This window comes from Apteryx mantelli, chromosome 18, assembly GCF_036417845.1.
Source record: "Apteryx mantelli isolate bAptMan1 chromosome 18, bAptMan1.hap1, whole genome shotgun sequence".
NCBI classification, from domain to species: Eukaryota; Metazoa; Chordata; class Aves; order Apterygiformes; family Apterygidae; genus Apteryx; species Apteryx mantelli.
The window spans coordinates 19,336,408-19,360,691 of NC_089995.1; the positions used below are offsets into that span (position 1 = coordinate 19,336,408).

The following is a 24,284-nucleotide window of genomic DNA, read 5'->3' on the forward strand; positions in this document are numbered from 1 at the left end:
CTTAGAGACCATTTAAGAGCAGACCAGTACATTCATACCCAAGTAAGCTATCTAACACAAAAGCTCAATTAAGGATTGATATTTACATCATTTTCAAAGTTCTGTGATTCTAAACATTTATGTAACAGTCACAGAAGACAGCTACTTAAATCATATAAAAATAGGTATTGTATTATTTCTTTTGGAATGTACCAGTCTTTACCTAATTGCTCATGCCATATATTTTTTATGTCATCTCCAAAATGCAGAAAACAATGGGATTTAAAAAAGTATACTGAGTAGATTTCTGTACCATCACTCGTAATATTAACTTACTTTTGATTTTTTAATTACTTGGCAAAGAAAGAACAGTTTACCAGAGAACTGAAGTTTATCTTTGAAGATCAAATAAAACTAGGCGCACATTTAATCAGGACATCTTTCTGAAGAGTTTACAACTTTAATCCATTCTTTCTAACCTTCTCAGTGATGGAAATTCTCTTCACCTTCTCCAAATATCAAAGCAGAGCAGTTCCTACAGGGTTACAAGCAATGGGTTTACATTCTCTGTATTTTATTAATTTGAATTAGAATAGTGAGAGCAGGAGAGCTGATTGCAACACTGCAGAAGATCCCTATACCTGGAAGGGCTATATAAACATGTTCTGTAAATTTCCAGCCAGCGTCCGAACTAGAATGTCCTTTAACAGCCAATTTCAAACCTGTATCATTTTACAAGGCCCAGTGAGTCAACATACCATTACAATCAATCACTTATGTTAATGTATACGGGACAATATGTTGAAACAATCAAAGGAAGCTCTACCAATTTCATAAACTGTACTGTTCACAAGCTTAGAGTACAATAACAAAAAGCAGCTCCAGAGAAGGTGCACCCATTAATTTAGGGTCCTGCCTTTTGTTCTGTTTTAACAGAAGACAAAGAATCAAAATAAGAACACACTCAACATCCCTAGTCATACCACTCTGAGAAATACTTCTGCAATCCAAGGTTAATTAAATCAATATATCAGGAAAGATCTTGGGCTAACTGCAGAGCAGCTTAAAACTCAGCAGTAGTTCAGAAGGGAAATAAAGCATAAGGAATTAGTAGGAAACTATCAGAGAACAAAGAAAGAAACTTTAGACTAGGATATAAATCCTGATGCCTCCACTTTTCAAATACGTGCAAGACAGGTCACACTACCTTCAAAAGCATAACAGAGAAACAAGAGCAGTTCAATGAGTAACAAAAATAAATTGAGGATATAAAACAAATTTTGTACAAGACTTTAAAAATTTCATTTAATGTGAGCAGCCAGAGATGAAGTTAATTCTTCCCACCTTCCAAAGCTAGCTACTTAAGCGATACAAAATAGGACAAATATTTTAATGAAAGGAAGGACAATGGACAGCACAGAAGAGTAAAACTGAGGCATGACGCTTAAATAGGGAAGTATGGCAAGAAAGTGAACTTCAGAGGACAGAACAAAAAAAAAAAACCCCGCACAACCAGAAAAAGACGGATTTTTAAGCATGAATGCAAAACAAAAGCAGATAAAGAGAACTGGAAGCACTGATTCAGCAGTCTGCATTCCTACATTTATCATATTTCTTCAGGAGAATTTGGAAGCTGACACAGGGGAAAAGGAGCGATGGTAAACTGAGTGCTCTACTGAAGTCTAGCAATTTGATGATTAACATGAGGCAGGGAGACAGCAGAACACCAGTTCTTGCACATACAGAATATAGACAGCAAAAGTATTTATTATACACCAAATGCTTACAGATAGAAGGTAGATGTTGCTAAATTTAGAGACTGATTTTTTTGGGCAGAAGACTGTCTCAAAACCATAATTCAGGACCCTGTCAGAGAGTGATGGATATCAAGCCAGGAAAAAAAGGGCAGTGCTTTCTCAAGAATGCCAAACTCTATAAAAGCTGAATATCAGCAGATTTTTTTTTTTTTGGCTGCAGTAATTCTTGCTAAAGATAGGAGAGAAATCAAGAATGGTATGACAGCTGGCAAGAGCAGCAAGCCTGATAAACAGGGTAGAAGGTGCAAATTCCAAGCATAAACCAAGGAAAGATCTCAAATACTGCTTAAATTGCCAAGATCATGCATGAGAATTCTGTAAAAACAGATGTAAGGTAATGTCTACCTACACAGGAAGACTGATACCTTGCCACTTTCAGTGGAAAAACTGACAGGAGGACTAGAATACTCTACTTACAATGGATAATTAGGGCTAGAATACTATGTTTTTAAGCTGAAGACCATTTGTGGGATTGTACAATTACATTAAATTCAAACAGTATAATTTCTTTCCTGGTAGAAAGATTTAGGGGGAAGGAGAATCTTTGAAATGCCTTCCTTGGTAGCCCAGCTCTGAGAAAACACTCCTATGAATGAATAATCACCAAGAGGTACGCAAACCGTGATTCTGTCCCACATTTTACACCAGGACAAACATACAAGTTTAGGAACAATTCCTCTATGGATTAACAATGGCAACGTGTTCTGAGATTTAGAATTAACAGCTTTAAATGTTTAGGAAAACGTTGTTCTTAGCATAACCCCATTTTTAGGGATACTCTACCTTGAGAGCTCCATAGAGTACTGAGTTATGAGAAATATCTTCTTAATTTGAACAGGGACTTTTGTACAGATATGATGACAAAATAATGCAAGTCACCTTGAGAACCACAGCTGTGCAATTTTAAGTAATTACACCTTGTTTGTAGGATAATTCAGGATTAACTACTCCAAACAAAAGTTTTAGTTAAAGCAGTAAGGCCAAACTCCTACCAGGTTAAAAAAAAAAAAAAATCCTCCCAAGAAAGGGGTAGCAACAGCTGTACAGATATTAAAAACTCTGGCTCAGAAAAGGGTCGCTAAGTTCAGGAAAGGAAACAATGTTTATGGGAATAATCCAGGAACCAAGATTTCCTAGAAGAGATGATCATTTGCTGGACAGATCTGATGCACAACACAGACCGCATTAGAGAGGCCGTCTCCTTTACGCTTGATAGTTTCCATCTGTTCTGGTATCGATGTCTTGCTGATTCACGGAAGAGCAGTAAAGGACCAAAGAGACTGGACACCAAGGTTGGATCGGGGGCTGCTGACTGAACTGAGGCACCTGAGAGGCATAACAAAAGGCAGCACCAAGAAGAAAGCAATGATCTAAAGACAGGATATCAGTGCTTGCTACAGAGTCCTTCCAGGCAAACACAGTCCGGAGGCAGTCCATCACTTCCAGACAACCCCTCTTTAGAAGCAGGGAATTCTGAAGTCCCTCTGGAACAGGGAAGAAATGCCTACTAATGAGAAGTAATCATAAACCTTGTTCCTTTCATATGAAGTGCAAGGCACATTTATTTGAATTTGCCATCTCTAATATTCAGCAATACACACAAGCTCTACTCAGGAACGGCGTGCAAGCAGACACACGTAACCCCCTTCTAGGTTCAGTGGTTTTTCTTTTTTCACGCACCACTATATTCTGCAATGCAGGACTCTGGAAGCAGATTTTATGAAGAATCATGTTTTCCAATTAGCTCCCTTACATGACATGTCCTGAAAGCACCCTTTGCAGATTTTTGCATAAGGTCCATCTATTTCATAAAACTGAAAAAATAAGTAGTGCACTTAAAAGAAACTTGCTTTCTGAGGTCTTAGTTTGTACTCGTGTCTAGCTAATTGCCTCACTGCATAGTAGGCTTTCATTAAGATTAATAGTATTTGGATGCTATTTGCCTTTTTTAGACAAAATAATGAGATCTTTGCTGTAGCAGGACTTTGAGGATGATACAGGAAAAACCTGGCACCGTGCCTCATGAATGCCTTTTCTAATCAACATTCTCTTTCAGTATGTGGAATTCTAAATCCACAGTGGCCAAGTGAATTAGATATTTAGTCCTTGAAACAAACACAAAATCAGAATTAAACACCACTGAATAAACATAAGACCTGATGAAAGTGTTTCATTCAAAAGAAGCCTTGCTTGAACTTTATAAATTCGGCTTTAATTGAAATTAATTTTGAGGACTGTTGCATGGCTTGGTTCACCTTGTTGGATTACACAGTGTGGACTTCATTTTATTTTAGCTTAGAATTTGCACTGAGCACTTCTGCTCCTGTTCTGGGTCAAGCAATAATGATCTAAGTCATCGCAGCAATTGCATCTACCAAAAAACATCTAGTTAAGTATTAATGAGAATTTAGAAAGTGAACAGGAAGAACAGTCAGTCAGCCTCAGCTTTGATATGGCATAGCTTAAATCAGATATATGAAAGCAAAATATTTGCCACAGAAGTCAAGAAAAAAAAAAAATGAACCAGAGGCTCAACAGAAATTTGACAACTGTACATAGCATAGTAAGAGGTTTGACAGTAATATGCTAAAGTATTCATGTAGAAATTTCTAATTAAAACATTAGATATATAACACTGATAGAGCAAGATGTTCCTTGGCATTTGCTGCTTGCCACTTAACCTATGTACAGGACTTTTAAAATCTATTCATTAAAACATGTTAGAATATGACTGTCACAATGACAGCATACCTATAAAAAAAGACCAACAGGAAACACATTGGGAGAAAATTACTGGAAATGGAAAGCTTTCTAAAGCAAGGATAGCTGTTTTCATCCTCAAGTAATATTTTAACAGCATACACAAGGCCTAACCTTACATACTGACAGAATTTTCAGACATAGCACATTAAAATGAGAACCATAAGATATTTAATGAAGTGTAGATTATTAACCAGTATAGCCACTAAATACCTAGAGGATCACCCAACAGCATTTTTGCATAGATGATTTATCAGATAATTTAAAAAGCCTACAGTTTAATTCTACGCCTGTGCTCAAAAACAACTCTACGGAAGATCCCCAGATCATGTGCTACATATACATTCACTTGAACTCCTCCCAGGCTATTGCTTTTTGCCTTTTAAAAAGCAATCCAGCATTTCCCTTCCATTCCCCAATTTAAGAAGCATGTTTAGCGTATCAGCAGTTTTCTTCTGCCTCCAAACCCATCTGCCTCCACATTCCTGTAAGTGTCATGTTTGAACGAACCCAGTTTTAAAGCTGCATTATTCTATCCAGTACTTCATACCAGATAAACATAAATCAATTTTCCCCAAATGAAGGCAGAAGGCACTGGCCAGCCCACCAAGCAGATTTACTAACAGGTAAACTAGGGGGGAAAACAGCATTCTCCCTATCAGTTACAATCCCCAAACCTCTTAGAAAGCAACTTTAAAGACCCTGTCTGAAAACTGGAGACATGAATTAGCCTTACAAGGAAACACTACAATCAGAAATAAAAAGCTTCTTGGTCCAAAGAAGGCGGCTGACAAACGCTAACACACACACAAGTTTGAGAGGAAGAAAAAAATAGGGAACAAAATATAAGTTACACGTAAACTTGCTTATTTTCCATCCAAATTCAGCTGAACACAAGTGAGAGACTGGACACAGTAAAGACCTGATCCAGAGCCCACAGGCCTCACAAGCGATTTGTGAGGACACGTGCTGGGCTTAGGTCACAGCCCACATAACACCTTGAAAAGAGACGTGAACCTGCTCTGGTACGATGTTCGGGAGCTGCACAAGCCTGACAACAAGCCTACCCTGCCCTTCCTCCTCCACAGGGCTAAGGAGTTCAAGCCCGGCCCTGCACTAATACGGCTGCTTGACAGAGCAAGCCACAAACCTGCAGGCCTGCAGCTGCCCAGTGCATCACTCACGCTCTGGTCTCAGGACTCCAGCAGAGCATGTTCCACCGTCAAGGGGACGAGCTGCTTTCCAGCAACTGTCGGAGCTCAAGAGCAACAGTGGAGTCAATACAGCAAGTATTTTGGGGCGTTCTTACAACTATACAGTCAATTTGTCCCTGCAAGAAGTCAGAAAATGGAGAGGGAAACATCTGCCATTTCACAAATTCAGTGCAGAACACACCTCAAAAGCAAACTGAAAACAAATGCTAATGTGGGAACCAGTTTCAAAAAAGCAACAATGAAGCTGAGGTTTTTCAGCCCTCACGGATACGTTATCAAAGAAGGGTTGCACAGATTAAACAACATGCAGATTTTAAAGGTGCCTTGAAACCACGAATATTAAAAAAAGAAAAAAGAAAAAACACAAAAAAACCCTGCACAGTTCTCAGTGAAATTCTAAGTCAAAATTTTTTCAGGTGCAAGTGAACAATCAGAAAAATTACTCTAAACTGAATCTTAAATATAATGCATTCTTTCATATAAAAACACACACGTATACAGCCCCCCCCCCCACACTGTACTATAGTATAGTATATAGGGGGTGTATACATCTGTGTTCTTAATGTCACCTTTTACAAATGCAGGTAGACAAGACTGATGGAGGGCGTGGGGAAAAACTCAGCACCACTGACTGCATACCAAAGCAGAAATCCTGAATGCATTCTCCTCTCTTCCCCATTAGACTGAAATACCCCCCTCCACCTACTCCATATTTTATATTGTCGGCAGATATTTTAGACAGCTATAAGGCTTTCACAGAATCTGCCTTTTTCTAGCACTACTTTCACTTGATTTTTCTAGTCTCATCTAGTTAGTTGACTTCATTTTACAGTCATCCGGTACACCAACATGGAAGTTTCCTCCTGCAAATATCTCCCCTACATTTCTATTCTATCCAAATTGATTCCCTGGATTTTTTTCCCCCTATTTGTCTGCCGTGCATCTACAAAAAGAGCACACAGGCTTCAAAAGGACAACCCTTCCCCTTAATGCCCTACACAGACTCAGGTGCTGAAGGACAAAAAAAGAACCTCGCCAACTCATGGCACTCAGTAATTGCAGCAGGGTCAGTGATGGCCAAAAATAACACATGGGGCATAGAACTTTCACTGGAAGTTAAATATTCACATGAGATAAGAAGTCACTTTATCTCATTCTTTATGGAAGTACCAGTTCTTGTTCCTATGCTGCACTTGAAAACAGATTTTAGTGCCTTACACCTATTGCAAGAATCTAGGCTGAGCTCTGATCTAGTACAAGCCATGGAAGAACATCTAGCAGTTGCAGTATTAAGCTCACAATTTTGGACTGAGATGAAGCATCCTTTAAAAAGACATGCAATGTTCAGATATCGAGTGATATTGACAGAAGCCATGATAGCTTTCAGTAAATTAACCTAAGATAATATTTACTCTTAAAAATACACACCTTGTTATAGTCTGCTTATCATCAGCTTTGGTCTGGTCAATTTAGCTCTGCAGGTGACTGCCAGAATAAAAGGAATTCTACTTTCCTCCCCTTGTAAGTGCTTTTAGACTACAATCAAGTCACCACAATCTTTTCTCGATAAAGCGATCCTCATTATTACACTTCGAATTATTCAACTGCTGCCTGGGAATTACTATCCTAAAAAGCAGACTTTGTCCACATGTTGTAACCTTCAGGCCCTGTACTAGCTTTCTCCCTTCAAATTACCAGTGTTTCTTAGCATTATGCTGTTTGAATCCTCACTCGTGCCAGTCTTTACCAATGCTCAAGCGTTACTCATTGTCCAAGACCATCTTTCTCAGCATATTGCTCCTGGATAAACAGCTTTTCTGCAACTGATGAAAAGAGTTTTGTGCCCCGGAGTTATGGTATTGCAAACTATTTTGGGCATTAGCCCACTAGAAATTAATACGCTTAATCTACATATATAATATTTTGAGAATCTGCTGTTTCAGGAGGGATAGTACTAACAGGATAAGTAAATAACCGTAGCTGTTTAGATGGCAAAAGTTTTTCCAAAGATGTAAGATAAGCTATTTTCTTTGCTATCATAACGAAAGATTTCATTTTATGGGCAAATCAAGCACAACAAATATCCAGGGATTTTTTTGAATCACTCATTTCTCACATCTTAGAATAAAGCCCTAATTCATATTACTAAGTAGGAGCCCCCGTTTCCCATCTAGCAACCTTGACTGGAATAAGGTACTTACTGAAGTAAACAACCCATCTGTACCTAAAATGCTATCTCATTTGAGAGTCAGGAAGCTTATTTCTCCAGAGAAAAAACTTACAGCCAATAGTACCAAAGGTTATGGAAAAGGTCTCAAGAGATCAAAACATACTATGAGAAGATATTCAAGAATTAGACTGTTTTAAGTTATTTTCTTCTTTCAGTCTTTGCTTAAGTAAATGTTTGTGTTTTTAATACATTTCCTAATTGCTGCAAGACTTTGGATACTTCTATTAAAATGCTTATTAGCACTACAAAGAAAAATCCTGGCCCTTATCAGCAATGTTACTGCCAGAGCATCAAAGACTCAAACAAAACTGATAAGCAGATATAGTATGCCATATCTGTAACCAACATTTTCCACTATTTATTAACCCTCTGTAAGTCAAGAACAATGCAGTGCTTTAATCAGGCAATATTCCTCAGCTAAGATTTGCTATTTGAAGGCAACATGAATTATGCCTTCATGTTAAATAAGTATTTAAGAGTGGCATCTCCTGCAACTTCTACAGAACTAAGACCGCCTCGTTTTGGTGGAGTGACAAAGATACTATCCTAACCAGATGTTTAATAAGATCATTCTTTAATTTCTGATGTATTAAACAGCACGTTTACACTTAACAGTAGACAAGCAACTTGCCCATCACCACCAGCAGGATTATTCCTATGAACAAAGTAGTTCAGTTCATCTGGTTAAAAGCTTAATTTGCAACTCCGCCCCAGTAACATTTTTTTAAATAACATTCCTTACCAAAAGCAGAATTTCAAAAACAAAAACAATACACTTACCACAGCATTTCAGTTAGTTAGAAATTTTAATTTAACATTGTAACTGCAAACTTCTTAATTTTGCATATCCTCAAACAGACTAAAATTTATGGATTGTTCTGGGCCTCTTAAAGTGTCTGTGTGCAGCATTTTGCTACCCATTTCTTGCTTTTCTAAGGATTAAGTCTATTATATATCTGCTTCTACTAGACAGGTGTCTTTTTCTTTCAGAAAGAAAAAAACCCTGACCCAAGACTTCCACTAGTATTCAGCAAATAAATCATGTGCCAAACATGATCTACTTTATGACATCTTTCATATCCATGTCTGAAAGTACCTTTTAATGACTCAGCCATAAGACAGACATTATGCTTGAAGAAATTTAAGCTAAACAAGCTAATAAAATTATTAACTATCAACACTAATCCTGAACACATCAGCACTTGCCTTTCTGATTTTAAATCTGGAAAGGCAACATGTTCACAATTACAAGACATTCAGAAACTATAGCATAAAGACACACTACAAAAAAATACATCCAAAATGAAGTTTACCTCAAACAACGTCGCCTAGCTGTCCGAAGGTAAGGTTTGTCATGACAGTTAACAGAACGTGTGATCGCTACAACAGTCTCCTTCCAGAAGGCTTTGTCCTCTACAGCAACGCATGTCCCACCCAACAGCTGTTCATAATCATCAGCAGCCGATAGCGTAGAGAAAGCCCTTAATGTGTCACCACGGGGCAGTTTAACAGATGGTAGAGTGACATACAACCAAAATCATTAATTAAACTTCCATATTACTCCCAGGGTGCGGTGCTGAAAAAACTTCCTCTGAGAAAGAACGTTTCAGATAAATGGCTGTCTGCCACAGGCTACGTACTCACTCTAGGACTTGGGGCCGAGGCCGAGCTCCAGTTAGAGTACTCTCATGTTTACACAATCTCCTGCCCTCCTTGTTCGCAAGAGCCATGGCATGAAATGCAAGTCTTCATCTTTTGATATCAGCCCAATTTATACTTGATTACAGAAGTTGTTGGTAAAAGCAGCTGTTAAAGGATATCAGAAGATCTCATTTAAACTGCATCTGCTTATCAATTAGGGACTGGGAAGAGAGATGAAAGGCATCCAGCCATAGGCAAAAGAGAAAAGAAAAACCAAAACCAAACAAAAAACAATCAAAGAAACAAAAAACCAAATCAACTGCTTATGGTAAGGGGAGCTTGACTTTTTGGAAATGGGAATTTCATTTAAAAAAAAAGGGGGAGGTGCATCTGAACCAAACAAAAATGTTTGTTAAACGAGTAATTTTTGTTACAAAGTTTTGAGTTCTGGGCCTTTCATGTCCACATGCAGCAAAACATCTTGGACTGATTTGTTTTCTTCAGTGTTTTTACACTGCTTCTTTACCCCTGTTTTACTCCAAATGAAAAGATAACTCCTAGAGTCATCTTCACTGACAGAAATACCTTACTTAGGAGTCAAGTGGGAGTATTTGCTGAGACAATCAGTTTGCCAGCACTGCTTTAAATCAGTACTCACTTCTAGCTTTTTCTCTTTTTCTGTCAATACATCCTTTTGATTCTGCGTGTACTCGATCAGCATGCGTGCCAGCTGGCGCCGGTCTTCCAGCTCTGCTGCCAGCCGTCCATTGTACTCTGCTAGTAACAGACATGCTTCGTCCACGGTCTTCGATAGACGTTCTGCTGCCTCTTTGTCTACGTGCAAAAGTGTTTGGTAATTTACAGGACAAAGTTTAAAATCTTTTATCTTTTGACAGAAGGGCTATAATTCACCAAGCACATGCACAATAACATTTCATTCATAAATATGGCCCTGGCTTGATAGGAAAATAGAATTCTAAACACAAGGAATATAAAGAAAATAGGCAAGACTAACAACTTGAACTGCTTTTCAGACACTGATGCAACTGGCTGTATTTTGTTCTTGCAGAGATGTCAATGATTAGAGGTTAAAAAAAACCTATATTCTCTATAACAGATAAATTCTGAAAGTGCAGCCTAAAGTTCTGGTTTAATTAATTTAAATCAGAGGGTTTTAACATTTAAACATGGTGTGCACTTTTTACTTCCTCTTTTCTCTCAGTATCTGCTAACATATCCCTACAAGCAAACATAGGAATCGCATGCTAGTCTTCACAACTGGACGCAGCAATAGTGTATTATAGAGGACTGAATAAGTGACAGTTCATAATGAGTTCTAAATTAAACTATTTTCAGGAACAAGAGTCAAATCAATTAAACCTTTAAAGGCTTCTATTAAGATTACTTTTTAAAATATAACTGCAAAAGTCAGTTTAAATAAAGACTGTCAGATTTATGGGAGTAGTGAGCTTCTTTTTCTGCAGCTGTGAAGGAATACATGTGTACTCAGCACAGTCTGATAAAACTCACTAAAATGCCTAATAGTCAAGGTGTTCAAAAATCAAACACATCCATTTGAGAACTCTGCCTCTATTTCCTCTACATTTTTGCAAAATGCTGTTGATGTTCTCCAAGCACAAAAACCTTTGTAAATGTGCAGATTGGTCTAAGCCAAAAAAATGGAAGAAGGTATATGAATTTCATCTTCAATTATATTTCATAGGGTTGTGACCTATTAACTACCCAAGAATTAGAAAACAAGCACACAAAAACTGAAATTTACTCCCCCTATACATTATGATTATGTAGAAATCAAAGTTGTTTTTTTTCTTAAGTTATTCTTTGGACCCATTTTCATTCACCTTCAAGTTTCATACCTGTAATTTTCTCCAGTAATGATACATCTTGCACTTCCTGAGGCAGGGAGGCAATTTTTTGCCGCACTGTTGCATCTCCTGATGCTGCATTTTCCAAGTCTTGCAAGGCTTTGATCAAATCCTCAGTCTACCAGATGGAAAGACAAGTAGGCTATCATTAAAACCAGGTAACTTCTACACTATTTCCTGTGGATATGGACACTGCATTACCCTCTAAGATCACTTACCTTTGAAAGCAACCATTATTGGAGTACTTTTTTCAATTAATTTTTAAACAGTTTCTTCTAACACACAGAGTATTCACTAAGTTTACAATATACTCGTATTTATTAACTTATGTGTAATTACATCATTATTCAATGGATCATCATTATTCAAGACTCTGCAGTTGAAAACTTTTCATTCCAATTAAGAGAAGTGATCATTTAAGACAAAGCTGAAAAGACCACCACCAATTTGAAAAACAACAATCAGACCTTGGCTTTGCATCAGATTTGGTCTGTTTATTTTAATCTTGAATATTTCTTTGACACTTTCTCTTAGATTTAGACTAACAGGAGCATACACGCACCTTTTGTTCAACTCTACAGGTACACTCTGACATAGTGAGAAAGACTTGTATCAAATCTAAACAATACTGTCCATCAGCTTTTCATAGTTGCAAGTTTTAGAATTTCATACTTGGTTACCTACTATAAACTTTGACTATGATGAAAAATATCCCTATTAAAGCAGACTTTATATTGTCCTCCTTTAGTAAACCCATTGATATTCCTCATTTAGCTAAACTGGCCTTCAGAAGCACACTGCAATTAAAATGGACTCTGCTGTATCCCATCAATTTCATCTTTCAGCTATTCTCAGTGCATGGAGAAAAATGCATCAGTATAAATAAATACACTCAAAAGGTATCCTAGCATAAGAAGAATTGGGATGAGTACTGCCTTAAAAGGACCTCCCTTGACCCACCATATCCCCTCCCCCCCCCCAAAAAAAAAAAGAGAGAGAAAGAAAGGGAGATTCCTTGAAAAGTGTTCTGTTTCTGTGTTTTAGAACACCATCCAAGGTTTTAAGAGGTGGTTTTTGAAACTGCAAGGCTAGCCCTGTAAACACTACTGATTTTTAAACTCCAATTTAATACTTAGTTTGAAAATTAATAAAAACATTGAAAAAATAACTTTTAAATAGATATATTATGGAAGTCTTGCAGCTTTATCAGAAAACTAAAGATGTCCATTGCCTGTCTAATATTTAGTCCTTCTTTGCAGACTGCTAATGATTTCCAATAGCAACAAACACAATGTTTATCAAGAGAAACCAAAAGCTGCAAGGCATCTGGAGGTAAAAACAAAAAGCTCCACTCATTTCCTTGACAACCGCAATTTATTTTTATTTTTCAGTGTTTACAGTCTACCAGATGGATGGTGTAACTTTTTATCTTTTCAAATAGACAATGGTTTAACATATGTTCAGTTTGCAGTCTTAAATAGTCAAATGATCCTCTTCATTCCTTTCCTATCATTACCACATCACTAACATGTCAGCCTCAAAATAAAGTCTTCAAAATTGATTTTTGTAACCAACTCCACACCTAAGGTTGAGCTTTTTAATATACACAGAGACATATGTCCCCTCCCCCCTCCCCCCCCCAAAAAAAGATTAGTTTTAACTGTTACAACTTTGGGTTTGAGAGATCACACACCAATCTTAGGAAGCATTAAAGTATGGCCTGTTCTTCTGGCAGCCCTTTGAGATTCTTTACTGGTAGCACTATTCAGACTTTGGTTTAAAACAACTGAAATCACTCAGATGTTCTGCAGTATTTTAATATGAAAAAAGAATCTGTTCCATTACATACTGATCTCAAACCCCAACTGAATTTCTCCAGTAAGTGTATTTTACTTGTTGGCAGCTCCATCTTGTGGCTGTACCACACAGGAGGTCACTTTCCAAACTTCTCCCACCCTCGACCCTTCAGACATACCAGAAGCGGCCCAGCACTAGGGTCTTGGGGTGAGTAGCTCCCAGGGTAATCATCATCTTCCTCCTCCTGTATTTGCTGAAAAGTCCGCTTTAAAGACTTCTTCTCCTCTGCAACTGAAGACACATATAAGCAACTCATTTGGATGCCAGATCTACACGCCTCAACTATCTCTACTTAGAAAAACACCAACCACTACACCAGATGCTTTGATGATTAGGCCTCTCTAAAGAGAAGGATGACCACAGATGGACTCTAATATTGGCATCATATTGCAAACGCTCAAATGCACACCAGCTAGGGAAGGCTAATCTTGCCCACACAAGTCTATATACGCATGTGTTCTAAGCACAAGGATACAGTCTTATCAGCAGTATGCACTGAACATCTTTGCACCTTCTACACTGAAAACAGGCATGGCAAGAAAATGCCCTATTTGCCAATAAATGGCAAGTCTTCAACACTGCTCAGAATCTCTGGTTAATACTATGCATGTAGGTAAGGATTCCCTACCAGTAGAAATGGAAGATGGATCCTAAGATACATACGAACAAAAGAAATTCAAATTATTTTTTCACCAAGCGTATGCTCACTGTGGTCTCACAACTAAAGGACAAATAACTGCTGGTTATTCAGCCTTCTGCTTCTCCATCAAAATAAAGACCTCAGGACAGTTCTATCAAACTGAAGCTCTGCAACAAGATGCAACAGCAACATCAGCAGTGGACAGAGCAGGAACTGATCTCCAAGCAGGTAACCTATAACACTGCAGAAATAAGAATTTCGTAAAGCAAGACACTGCTGGTTGAATGAACCTTAGCATAACATGCCTTAAACTGGCTTTTCCCTTTCAAGCTATCTTTTGAGTCAGAAGTCTTAATGCAGCATTTCATTCAGTTACGAAGCCTTCAAAAGAAAACAACTCATTTTTCAGACTTGTCATCAAAACTCAGAAGAGTCAGAGTAATTTGTAAGACAGCTTAGGACAGAGCCCTAAGAATATCTCTTGAATGGAATCAAGTCTTACCAAGATAATCATGGAATTCAAGGGAAACAGTCAATATGTATACCAATTCACAGAAAAATCCAAGATCATTCTTGATTTAAAATGATATCAGTCTGCCCTACTCTAATGAGGAAGCAAACAGAAAGGTATGCCCTTAAATGCTGAACTTTGCTTGCCTTGTGAGCTGGAAAAAAATGTTATTTTAATGGAGAGAAAGTCAGAGGTGCTGCACATCCTGCTAATGTGGGAAAAAGCTGAATGATCTTCATGAGGTAGACAAAAATGCATCTCTGTTAGAGATCAGATTAACTATGGAAGTCAAAGCAGCACAGAAAAAGTAGTTATCCAAAAATCAGATGATTTTTTGATGTATGCTAAAGTAAAGCTGTCTAGGCTAGAAAAAGTTATGATATGGTTATTGTACATATACAACTGAGGTAAGAGAGCTCTTGATAATATGACTGATAAGCAAATAAGATACCAGATTAACAAGAAGAATGGCTGCAGTCCACTAAGGTCTGCAAAAAACCACATGTAGAAATGAACAGAAAATATGCAGACCACAAAATGGCCAAAGAGAGCATTTAAAGTTACATAGCCTCAATACAATGTGCCATGAATATTTATGACTTGTATGTACTTAGTATAAAGTAATTAACCAATAAAACATAAACAGAAGGCAATTGACAGAAGAGTGAACGACCACAGTGAATACAAAAGTGAAAACACGAAGGAGAATTGTTGAACTGATCCTGCTGTGTTGCCCACTGGTCTACCCCAAAAAACAGTTTCATGCTTGCTACTCTAACACAGAAGCTTCAGCATTCAGTCAAATTTTCTGTCTGAACAAGACTAAATGAGTTTGATGAGAAAGACTCTAAAGAAGACAGGTGCATGAATATCTGCAGACCTAAGTATCAGTAGCTAGCCGGCGTGCTGGAAAAGTCACAACTTCCTGAGAATATGAATAGCAGCTAATGAGACTAAGTGCCTAGTAAAAAAGGAGCCTAGACAGAGCAGTTGGCTTTACAGTAACATTTTGGGCACCACATCTTCCTTGGACCTGTAAACAAGGGCAGCAGAAGACCTCTCTAAAGAATTCTGGAAATACCATTTCTATTTCACCAAAATAGAAAAAATATATATATCTATTTTCAAATACAAGAGGCTATCATGAAAAGGGACCTCTGAAAGAGAACAGGAAGCCAGGCTTAAGTCACAAAGGATCCTGCCTAGGTAGCTCTGAAGATCTGCTAACCACGAGTGATTTAACTGTTACAGTTTACACATCTGAAAAAACTCTCAAATCCATCAAAAGAAGGAAAAAAAAAAATCATTAAGAGCATCTAAAATTGATCAGAATTTAACAGTGGTATCAAACATGCAGCCTCTGAAACAAGCAAGATATCCTTGTAGAAGATGGACAGTTTCTTCCAGGAAAACTAAACAGCCCACTGTTGACACTGACACATAAAGAAGGTAGAGAAGCCACTGCTCAGTGATGAAGTCAGCTTTCCTGCTTCTTGTGGGTCTTCTTCATAGCTCGAAATTGAACTATTCCCTAAAAGCCTTCAAAGAGCAAAGCACTGTTTCTCCAAAATGACTGACAACTGCTGCCATAACGGTTTTGCAGTGAAACTCCAGGTGGTTGTTGATCTCACAGCCGCAGTGTCAGAAGCATCCAAAGATGCCTGTAAATGTATTTCTCCACCAACTGACTTTTCAGTCTTCAAATCACCCTGGTGGCTTGAGGAGGCTTATAGTGTATGGTGGGCCAGGCTTTAGTAACAAAGTATGAGTTTTCCTGTAAACTGGCAAAGGAGGAGCTCTTCCCATCTAGGATGTTCACCTTGTTGTTCTCTTCCCTTGAAGATCGGTTTTAGAGGTAAACAGACTTCTCTGATTTCATTCCAGGCTCACACACACAATATACAGAAACCAATAGTGGAATCTGTACATGCATTCAAAAGAATAACCAGAAGTTTAAAACTTTGCTCTGTTATAAAGAGTGATTTTATATTGTCTTCAGATTAAGAACAACAACAAAAACAACCCTTAAAATGAACACCTTATCATCTGTTATGAGGGCTTGGTTACATTTAATTCCTCATCCAAGAAGTAGCTACACAGTATTCTAAGAAATTCCATATGTAGATTAATGCATTTCACTGGTGGGGCATACACAAGTTTATATTTTTACAAAAACAAGCAGTCCTTAATTTAAGTGAGGATTTACCAGTGTTGGCATAGCTATGCCATGAGTTTTTTCTGACAATTAAGCACACATCTGTAGCTTCTATGACAAGTTGCATGAGCAGAAGCTTCTGTCTACAGGGTAACATGCTAAGAAACTCCATTCAAATAGATATGCCAGATCTGGAATAACAGCCAAAGTTCTAAGACAGACGTTTTTACTTCTGAAGTTCTAAAGATAACTGTTTACTTGAAGGGTAGAACAACTGAATTTGAGTGCTTTGTTTACCTAGTGGCAGAGCTATCATCCTCAGCCAGCATAACCAAAAATAAGCCTCCCAAAACCGTAACAAAACAGAAAAACGAAACAAAAAAACCCACACTTGTGTCAGGTTCCTTGGAACACGAAGCCTACAAAAAAGGGACACTTTAGGAAAGCAGTTTAGGACAAAATATTGAATACAGTAAAAAATTAATCTTCCTGAAGGAAAAAAAGACCACCATCATAGAACACCAGAAGACAACAACAAAATATGAGAAACCTAATGCTTCAGTCTACCTTCCAACTACTCTAACCCCTTGATTTTAAGGGTTAGATTATTCATGATTGTTAAGTTCTTCTTACAACATACATTCTTTGGTAGCCTGTCCCACATCAAGCATAACTAGAACTGATCTGCTCCAAAATGATACCTAGTCCTGTCTCCAGGTGCCTTTACTTCAATTATTCTTGGAAGCATCCCTGTTTTCCTTTTTGACATTTTTTCCTCCATATTTCAATACGGGTCTTACTCCCTATGCCTCAATTTGCAATACAAGCTCAGTCACAGAGGATGGGTAACAACAGTTCCGTTCTACCTTATCTTGTGACACTCCCACATCAGAGCACATTCAAGGACTTCCTTCAACTGCTTATTAAAACGACAATGAAAACATGTCAGCTATATAGGTTATATTACCAAATGATTTTACATCAAATCTCTACAGACCTATTTTTTTCAGCCCTTAAGATAAATGGGTTCTTCTCCTCCCTATACCTTGTAAAAATAAAAAAAAAAGAGAATGAGAAAGCAAATGCAAGCTTAGTGAATACATTCAGAGTTGAAATCCCTATAAATAAAGATATCAGTATTCAAAAGTTTATTTGTATATGTATGCATGTTTCCTTAACGAACCTGAAAGACTATGATATGGTACTAAATTGCATCACTCTAAGGAAGTAAAAACTACATAATGCTTGGAACATAATGCTAGGGAACATAATGCTTAGAAAGGGCAGGTAATTCCCGCCCACCGCCTTACGGGACAACTTCATTATTCATGCAATCCATTCGGTTCCATGGCAGGTATCCAGCATGTGCTTCCAATTGAATTACTACATACACGTTTATCTGAGGCTTTGCTATTAATGAAACAAGAAGTGGGCTGCACCATTAGGACACGCACAGATAAGCTTTAAAGATTTCTCTTCTCATTGATACAAGACTCTCTTATTTTGGCAAGTTTCACAACTGTAAGTAGAACTGGTACGCTTGAACCCAGGCAGAGCCATCCTGTTCAGAAAGCAGCACCTACTCAGCCCAGTAATTTAAGAGGCCTTTCACACATTGCAACATTAAAAAGCAGCTTTATCTGCATAGACTTGTTGCCCTATCTTAGGCTTAAGAAGAGTATATTCATTACCACAGCAACAGATACTCTTAAGAAGCTTCAAAATTTTGTTTTAATGGCACAATGTTAAACCTACCTAAAGATACTAATGCTACCTACTTCTAACCTATGTCTACTCCGGAAGCATGCAAAACCAGGAATTCAGATTTTTATTTTTTGAAAAGTGGTGTACTATGGTTATTCCATTTTTTTTATGGCAAATGTGTCTGTAAAACAAGCAAGATGGACAATAATGCATCTTCTATTAGCTTGAAAACAGACTTCTGCTACATAGATAATTGCCCACCAGAAACTGGACAAACACCAGCTTATATTAGAAAGTCATTAAAATTCAATATGAAACTAGTTCTTACCATTACAAACTTAATCTGAAAACAAGCCAGTCAAAACAAGGAGAAAAACTCAAGAGGATTCTTCCGAGTTTTTCAAATTTCTTTTTCCCTTATTTAAAAAAAATCACAATTTCTTTTTTCCAATGAGTTGACAAGAAGGCAGCAATACTCACACTTCTGAAAAAGTTTGGACTGTTCTCTCTCTCTCTCAAAAAAAAGTCCATTTACCCAGACAAAAACCTAACTTTCAAGCCATGATGTGCACAATAAAGTTCTTATAACATCTGTATTCCTTTTCATTTTGTTTCCCACAAAGTTCTGTTACAATTAGGAAGAGTTTGATTTTGTACAAATAGTTGCAAGTTCAGAAGGTAACAACAGCAGAACTGATAGATACCACCACTCAGAACAGTGGATGATACTGAGCAACAGGTCATTGCCAATTCACCTGGATTTCGTATCAGCATTTTTTTGAACAAGGAGCATCATTTTATTAAGATTAAAAAAAAGATACGTTTCTAGGTACCTTAGCAGATCAACAGTTTCAAACACTCAGTTATTCAGTTTAACAAGAATTCAGGCATGCAAAATCTCTGTCCTTTCATAACAAACAGGTGTCTTAAGCACTATGCCCAATCAAGAAAAAGTCATCAAATTTGAACTTTCATTTAGAGACTGTACATGTTCCAGCGCTCCCAGAACACCCCTCCACCTTCCCATCCGCTCATGGCAGAGACTCACTTGGGAGGTCATGTGCATTCCATGTCCCCATATGGAAGAGAGAATCCCTTCAGGCAGTTGACCTCCAAGCATTTGGGGCAGGGGGGGAGCAATACCTTCTGAATTTTACAATTAATTACATTAAGGTGGAAGGTACCGGTTGTAAGTTGCTAGAGCTGACCCACTCGCTAATTTTGCCTAAAGCAGCATGTTAAAAAACAAAACTGTAGCCATAGATGTATGACTCCACATGCTTTGCTCATGTCTTCAGATTAATACTGTGCAATTATCATTATCACCCAGTAAAGTGTTTACACGCATCTTACTTGTTTCCACCAGCTAAGAATGGCATAAGAATACTTTACTAGTGATTAAGTCAAGTCTGCCATGAAGTCAGTACCTCTGTGGGGAACAGGGCAAAATTTGGCCAAGCAGCAATCTGATTTTGGCTAATTTGAAAAGACTGAGACTGAAAGATTCTCTTGACTGGAACTGGCTTAATTTTTAATGACTCTCACCCTCAATAGGCTAGGTATCCTCCTACTCTCTTCTCTTTACAGTACTATCAGTTAAATTTCAGATGCTATGACAGAAGAGGCAGTACCTACCAGAGAAGTAGAAAAGTACAGTAAAATCAAGAAGTTTACACTGTTTCTCACACCTGCCTCCTGCAGCAATAAGGTTGTAACCATGATGCTCTAAGGTTATTAAATGATGCAAAATTATTATATTATATCAGCTGACATCATTTGGAGAAAAGAAAAAAAGAGACCAGATAAGCTTCTGGGCATATATTCCAATGTTCATTTATTAAAAAGTCTTTGTTGAATCATAATAAAGCATAACAACTATGCAAAACAAAAAATTAATATGAAAATAAAAGCACAAGCAATATTGAATAAACCATTTTAATAACCCAGCTGATTACTCTCATACATATAAAGTGGGACAATTAACTCCCAAGCAACAGTTCCTTGCATCCTATCGACTTAGCCTCACATCAAAAAGCAGCCCTAGAGTGCTCTGTCTGCATGCACAGAGTCAGAATTTACCTGATGTTAAGCTCATTGCTGGGAATAAGTCAATAAACTGTCAAAATGGAACTTGACATTTAAAAAATTAACAAACAAAATAGACTTCTCTCAAGACAATCTTGAGGACTATCCAAGATCAACTCTGACAATGACTCAATGACTTTAGAAGTCCAGAGGTCAATTTTTCACAGTTAATCTTTCAGTGAGGCATGCACTAATTAAGGCAAACAAACAAACAAAAAAAAACAACACACACACCCCTCCCCCCACACACTCACCTTTAGTTTGGGGGCTGTTGGAGTCTTCCATAGAAAGTTTCAACTGTTGTATAAACTCACTGCCATACACACTCCTTTCTTGCCAGATGTTAAGCAACCGTTCCAAGGGCTTTTTGCAGCCCTCATCTGCTTCTCTGTTCAAAGATTTAAGAAGTGGTTACAGTTCAGCTGAAAACATAAGAAATGTTTTAAGAAAGCATCTTCCAAATTAGAAGCTGCACTTATTGCAACATTTGCACTTTTGAAGAGACTCTCATACTCTCTGGCATAAACTGTACAAAACACACTTGAAGCCAATTTTCCCCTTATATTAGAACCAAGGACTGCCTGAAAGTGCCCCACCCCAAGGGAAGGGCCAGAAAAATTTTGATGGAAGAAACTCGGTATCTTTCAGAATCTGCAAAAAAAGTTACTAAAATACCTCCAAGTTGCCAGGTTTTCTATTTAAAGTATTAACCTGAAACAATTGTTTCAGTCAATAACATCCTACTTAAAAAACACAGATTGTTTGGATCATTAGGCACTTAAATGTACTTATACAGCACATTGAAAGTTAGATAGCTATCCAGAACAGGATACCACTAAACACACATAACATTAAAGTTGTTTAGTTGAGATTATTATTATTATGCTATTTAGAGAAAATCTTGACTAAATAGTAGCCCATTTTTTGGCAGCTGCATCACATCTTCCCTCCTTCTACATATAAAAATTGTTAGCACCTTCTGCTAACAAGGAAGCCAGTAGCTGTTAAAACAAGCAATGCAAAAGAAACTACACTCAAACCAGAAGACTGCCAAGAATCCAGTGACCTAAAAGTATCAGATCTGCTTTAAAATCTTCTGAAAAGAGGAGAGTCATCATTACGTAGCTTTAAAAAAATGCATACAACTATTAAATGTCAGTAAGGTGTAACTGTCATCTTTGAACAGATCTGCAACATCTTTTAATAAGAATTAAAGTACAGTACTTAAGAATTGCATGCAGAGCAGAAGTGTTTGTGAATCAGCCCCTCATAACTTTATGTAAGTATCCCCCAAGAGAAAGATTAATACTAAACAGTTCCTATCCACAAAGTAGTCAGTGTCCACTTTCTACTAGAGACGGGGTGTAAACACTCCTGAAATTTAAAAAAAAAAAAAAAAGGAAGAAAAAAAGAACTTGTTATAACAAGAGTGCAAAAGCTTTAGAGAGAAAATTTGAGTTAAAAAGTGATGTAACAACATACCTGGCAACATGAGAAAAAGCATCCACAAGAACAGATTCAAATTCCCTAGTAAATTCAGGACCTTTCCTCTTACTGTTCTGGATGACATCATTTGCTAAATATAGGAAGGTAAGCTTCCTACTCGATTTTGCTAGGAAAGGAAAAAGAGATAGTTTGCAATTGTTTCTCACTTCTTTCACCTAGCATTATTCACATGCTGTTAAGAATTGCTTATACTTTTTTAGCCTAAAGAGTTCAAAATACTTCTATGTTACTATCATAGCAATGGCGACCAGAGGCCTTCAAGTCAAGTAGTTCTTGTCCTCCTTGCTTTTGCTATTTTTTTCCAAATAATTTATAAAATAATCATGATCTTGATACTTTTTGTGCAGTCACCTCAACTCTGAAGAAAGCTGTGTAAAAATTAAGCCTTAAACATGTCTGAAAATTAAAACAAGTTGTTCCAACCTACCAAATTAGCATAACTTGTTTAATGAAAAATAAATTTAGTGTTAAAAAAAAAAGTTTGTATAGAATTATTTAAGATAGATTCACAGAAGGAATAGTGAAACTGCAGAAGAAAGCTATTGCAGAGACTCATTTTTCTTGACAATGCTCTATGACACCAGCTTTAAGTTTGCTTCCTATATCATAATCTTCCCAATCTGACGCCATCAGATTCTACTTTACCAAGGGCAGAATCAGTAGGAGATGCGGCTCTCTGGAAAATGCATACACGAGTCAGAAAGCAAACAAGCTTATTTCCACAGCACATCCGATTCAGATCTTTCAAAAATTCATACTCAATTTACTATAAGTGACAACAGCTAACAGTCACAGGAAAGGTGTTTTAAAATACTCCAATTAGGACTTCACACAGCATCGTACACTACAAGGGTCAGGCACTGCTGGCTGCAGAGGGTGAGAAGGTCCACTTTAACAAGAGGCTGGCTGGTTTCACAGCTCCCCTCAGGGACAGAACATCAACAGGGACACTGGCAGTCGTCTTATCTTCATTATGAAGCTTTTCAGAAAGTTACCAGCACTTACAAAAGCGGACTTTAGTTAAGTTAATCTCCAGCGGAAGAAAGCACAAAACATTTCTGGATGATATTACCAAACAATTCTTCCATATCTCTATAGCCAGTTTTACTTTGCATACCTCCTAGTGCTCTAGTGCAATTCTTTATTGGAAAAATAAAAGGAATTTAAAAGAAAAACAGCCAACAAAACACTTTCACAGATAGTTTAAGGACATACAGAGAAAAAGAAATCAACATATCTTTATTTTACAGCCAAGCCGTCTGGCTCAGTGAAGACTCAGCAAAGCAAGATGGCTGAGCATTCTCTCCTCCCTCAACTTCGCTATTTTATCAAAGTTTCTAGCCTCCTATATTTATAAACACCATCTTTAACGGTGCGCACCACTCCATATTAATTTGTGCACTGAACTTCCTCTAGGCTTTAACAGAAAGTCATCGCAAAACGCTCTCCATGCACTCGATGCTCCTGTTAAACTGTAACTCTGAGACCTCTCACAAGTTACAAAGTTTTTAGCGTGCTGAAACAATGAGTTCAAAGACCGTGATCAGAAAAAACCGGCCACTCGCTGAAGTCTCGCTCCTGGCCGAGCCCCACAGGTGTCAGCGGGAGCACGTCGCACCGCCCCGGGCTCCGACAGGACCGGGACCGGCCCTTCGCTACCCGCCGCGGCGCTCGGCAACGGGCAGCTCAAGGCCGCCGCCGCCCGCCCGGGCGTTGCGCCCCTCGCCCAGACGGCGCGGCCGCCCCGGCGGGGAGCGCGCAGCTCCAGCGGGTTGTCACGGCGCCCGCAGGCCCCAGCCGCGCCCCGGAGGGGACAGGCGCCCCCGCGGGAAGCGGCGGGCCGGCTGCCGGGGCGCGGCGGCCGCCACCCCCTCCCCCCTCCCCCGCACCCGGCGCCGCGCACCTTTGCGGAGCTCCCGGTGCCACACGGAGACGATGGGCCCTGCGTGCTTGCGGTGGTGGATGAGCCACAGCGAGAGGGTCTGGACGCTCTGCTGCGAGTTGCTCAGCTCCGACAGCTTCTTCTCCAGCGCCGACTCCGAGAAGGAGGACATGGCGCCGGGCCGGCGCCGCGGCCTGCTCCGCCCGCGGGGGAGGGCGCGACTCTGCCTCACCGACAACAAACCGCCGCCACCGCCACAAGATGGCCGCCCGACCTCTCACCCCGCCGCGGCGGGTCAAAGGGCAGCATCCTACGGATCGTCAGAGGAGAAAGGGGGGGGCACGGCTACAGCCGGTACAGTTTGCACGCACCAAAGGGGAGGGGGGAACGGAGCAGGGCGCATGCGCAGCTGCCTCG

The 24,284-nt window shown here is 38.7% G+C and overlaps 1 protein-coding gene across 6 annotated transcripts in view; it reads right to left on the minus strand.

Moving 5' to 3' along the window:
* RPRD1B (regulation of nuclear pre-mRNA domain containing 1B) overlaps nt 1-24,268 on the minus strand; it is a 28,245-nt gene extending 3,977 nt beyond the window's left edge. Inside the window, exons 1-8 of one of the 6 annotated variants that reach the window (XR_010886024.1) lie at nt 23,889-24,267; nt 21,962-22,091; nt 20,734-20,867; nt 13,503-13,615; nt 11,519-11,645; nt 10,300-10,475; nt 9,314-9,806; nt 498-514 (exon numbers count right to left, since the gene is read on the minus strand). Coding sequence is in view for 3 of the 6 variants with exons in the window: in XM_067307856.1 (XP_067163957.1) it covers nt 482-514; nt 10,300-10,475; nt 11,519-11,645; nt 13,503-13,615; nt 20,734-20,867; nt 21,962-22,091; nt 23,889-24,039 (864 nt within the window). In the remaining 3 variants the exon portion in view is untranslated. The other 5 variants (XR_010886023.1, XR_010886022.1, XM_067307856.1 and 2 more) reach the window with 5 other exon arrangements.
* Nucleotides 24,269-24,284: the final 16 nt, after the last annotated feature.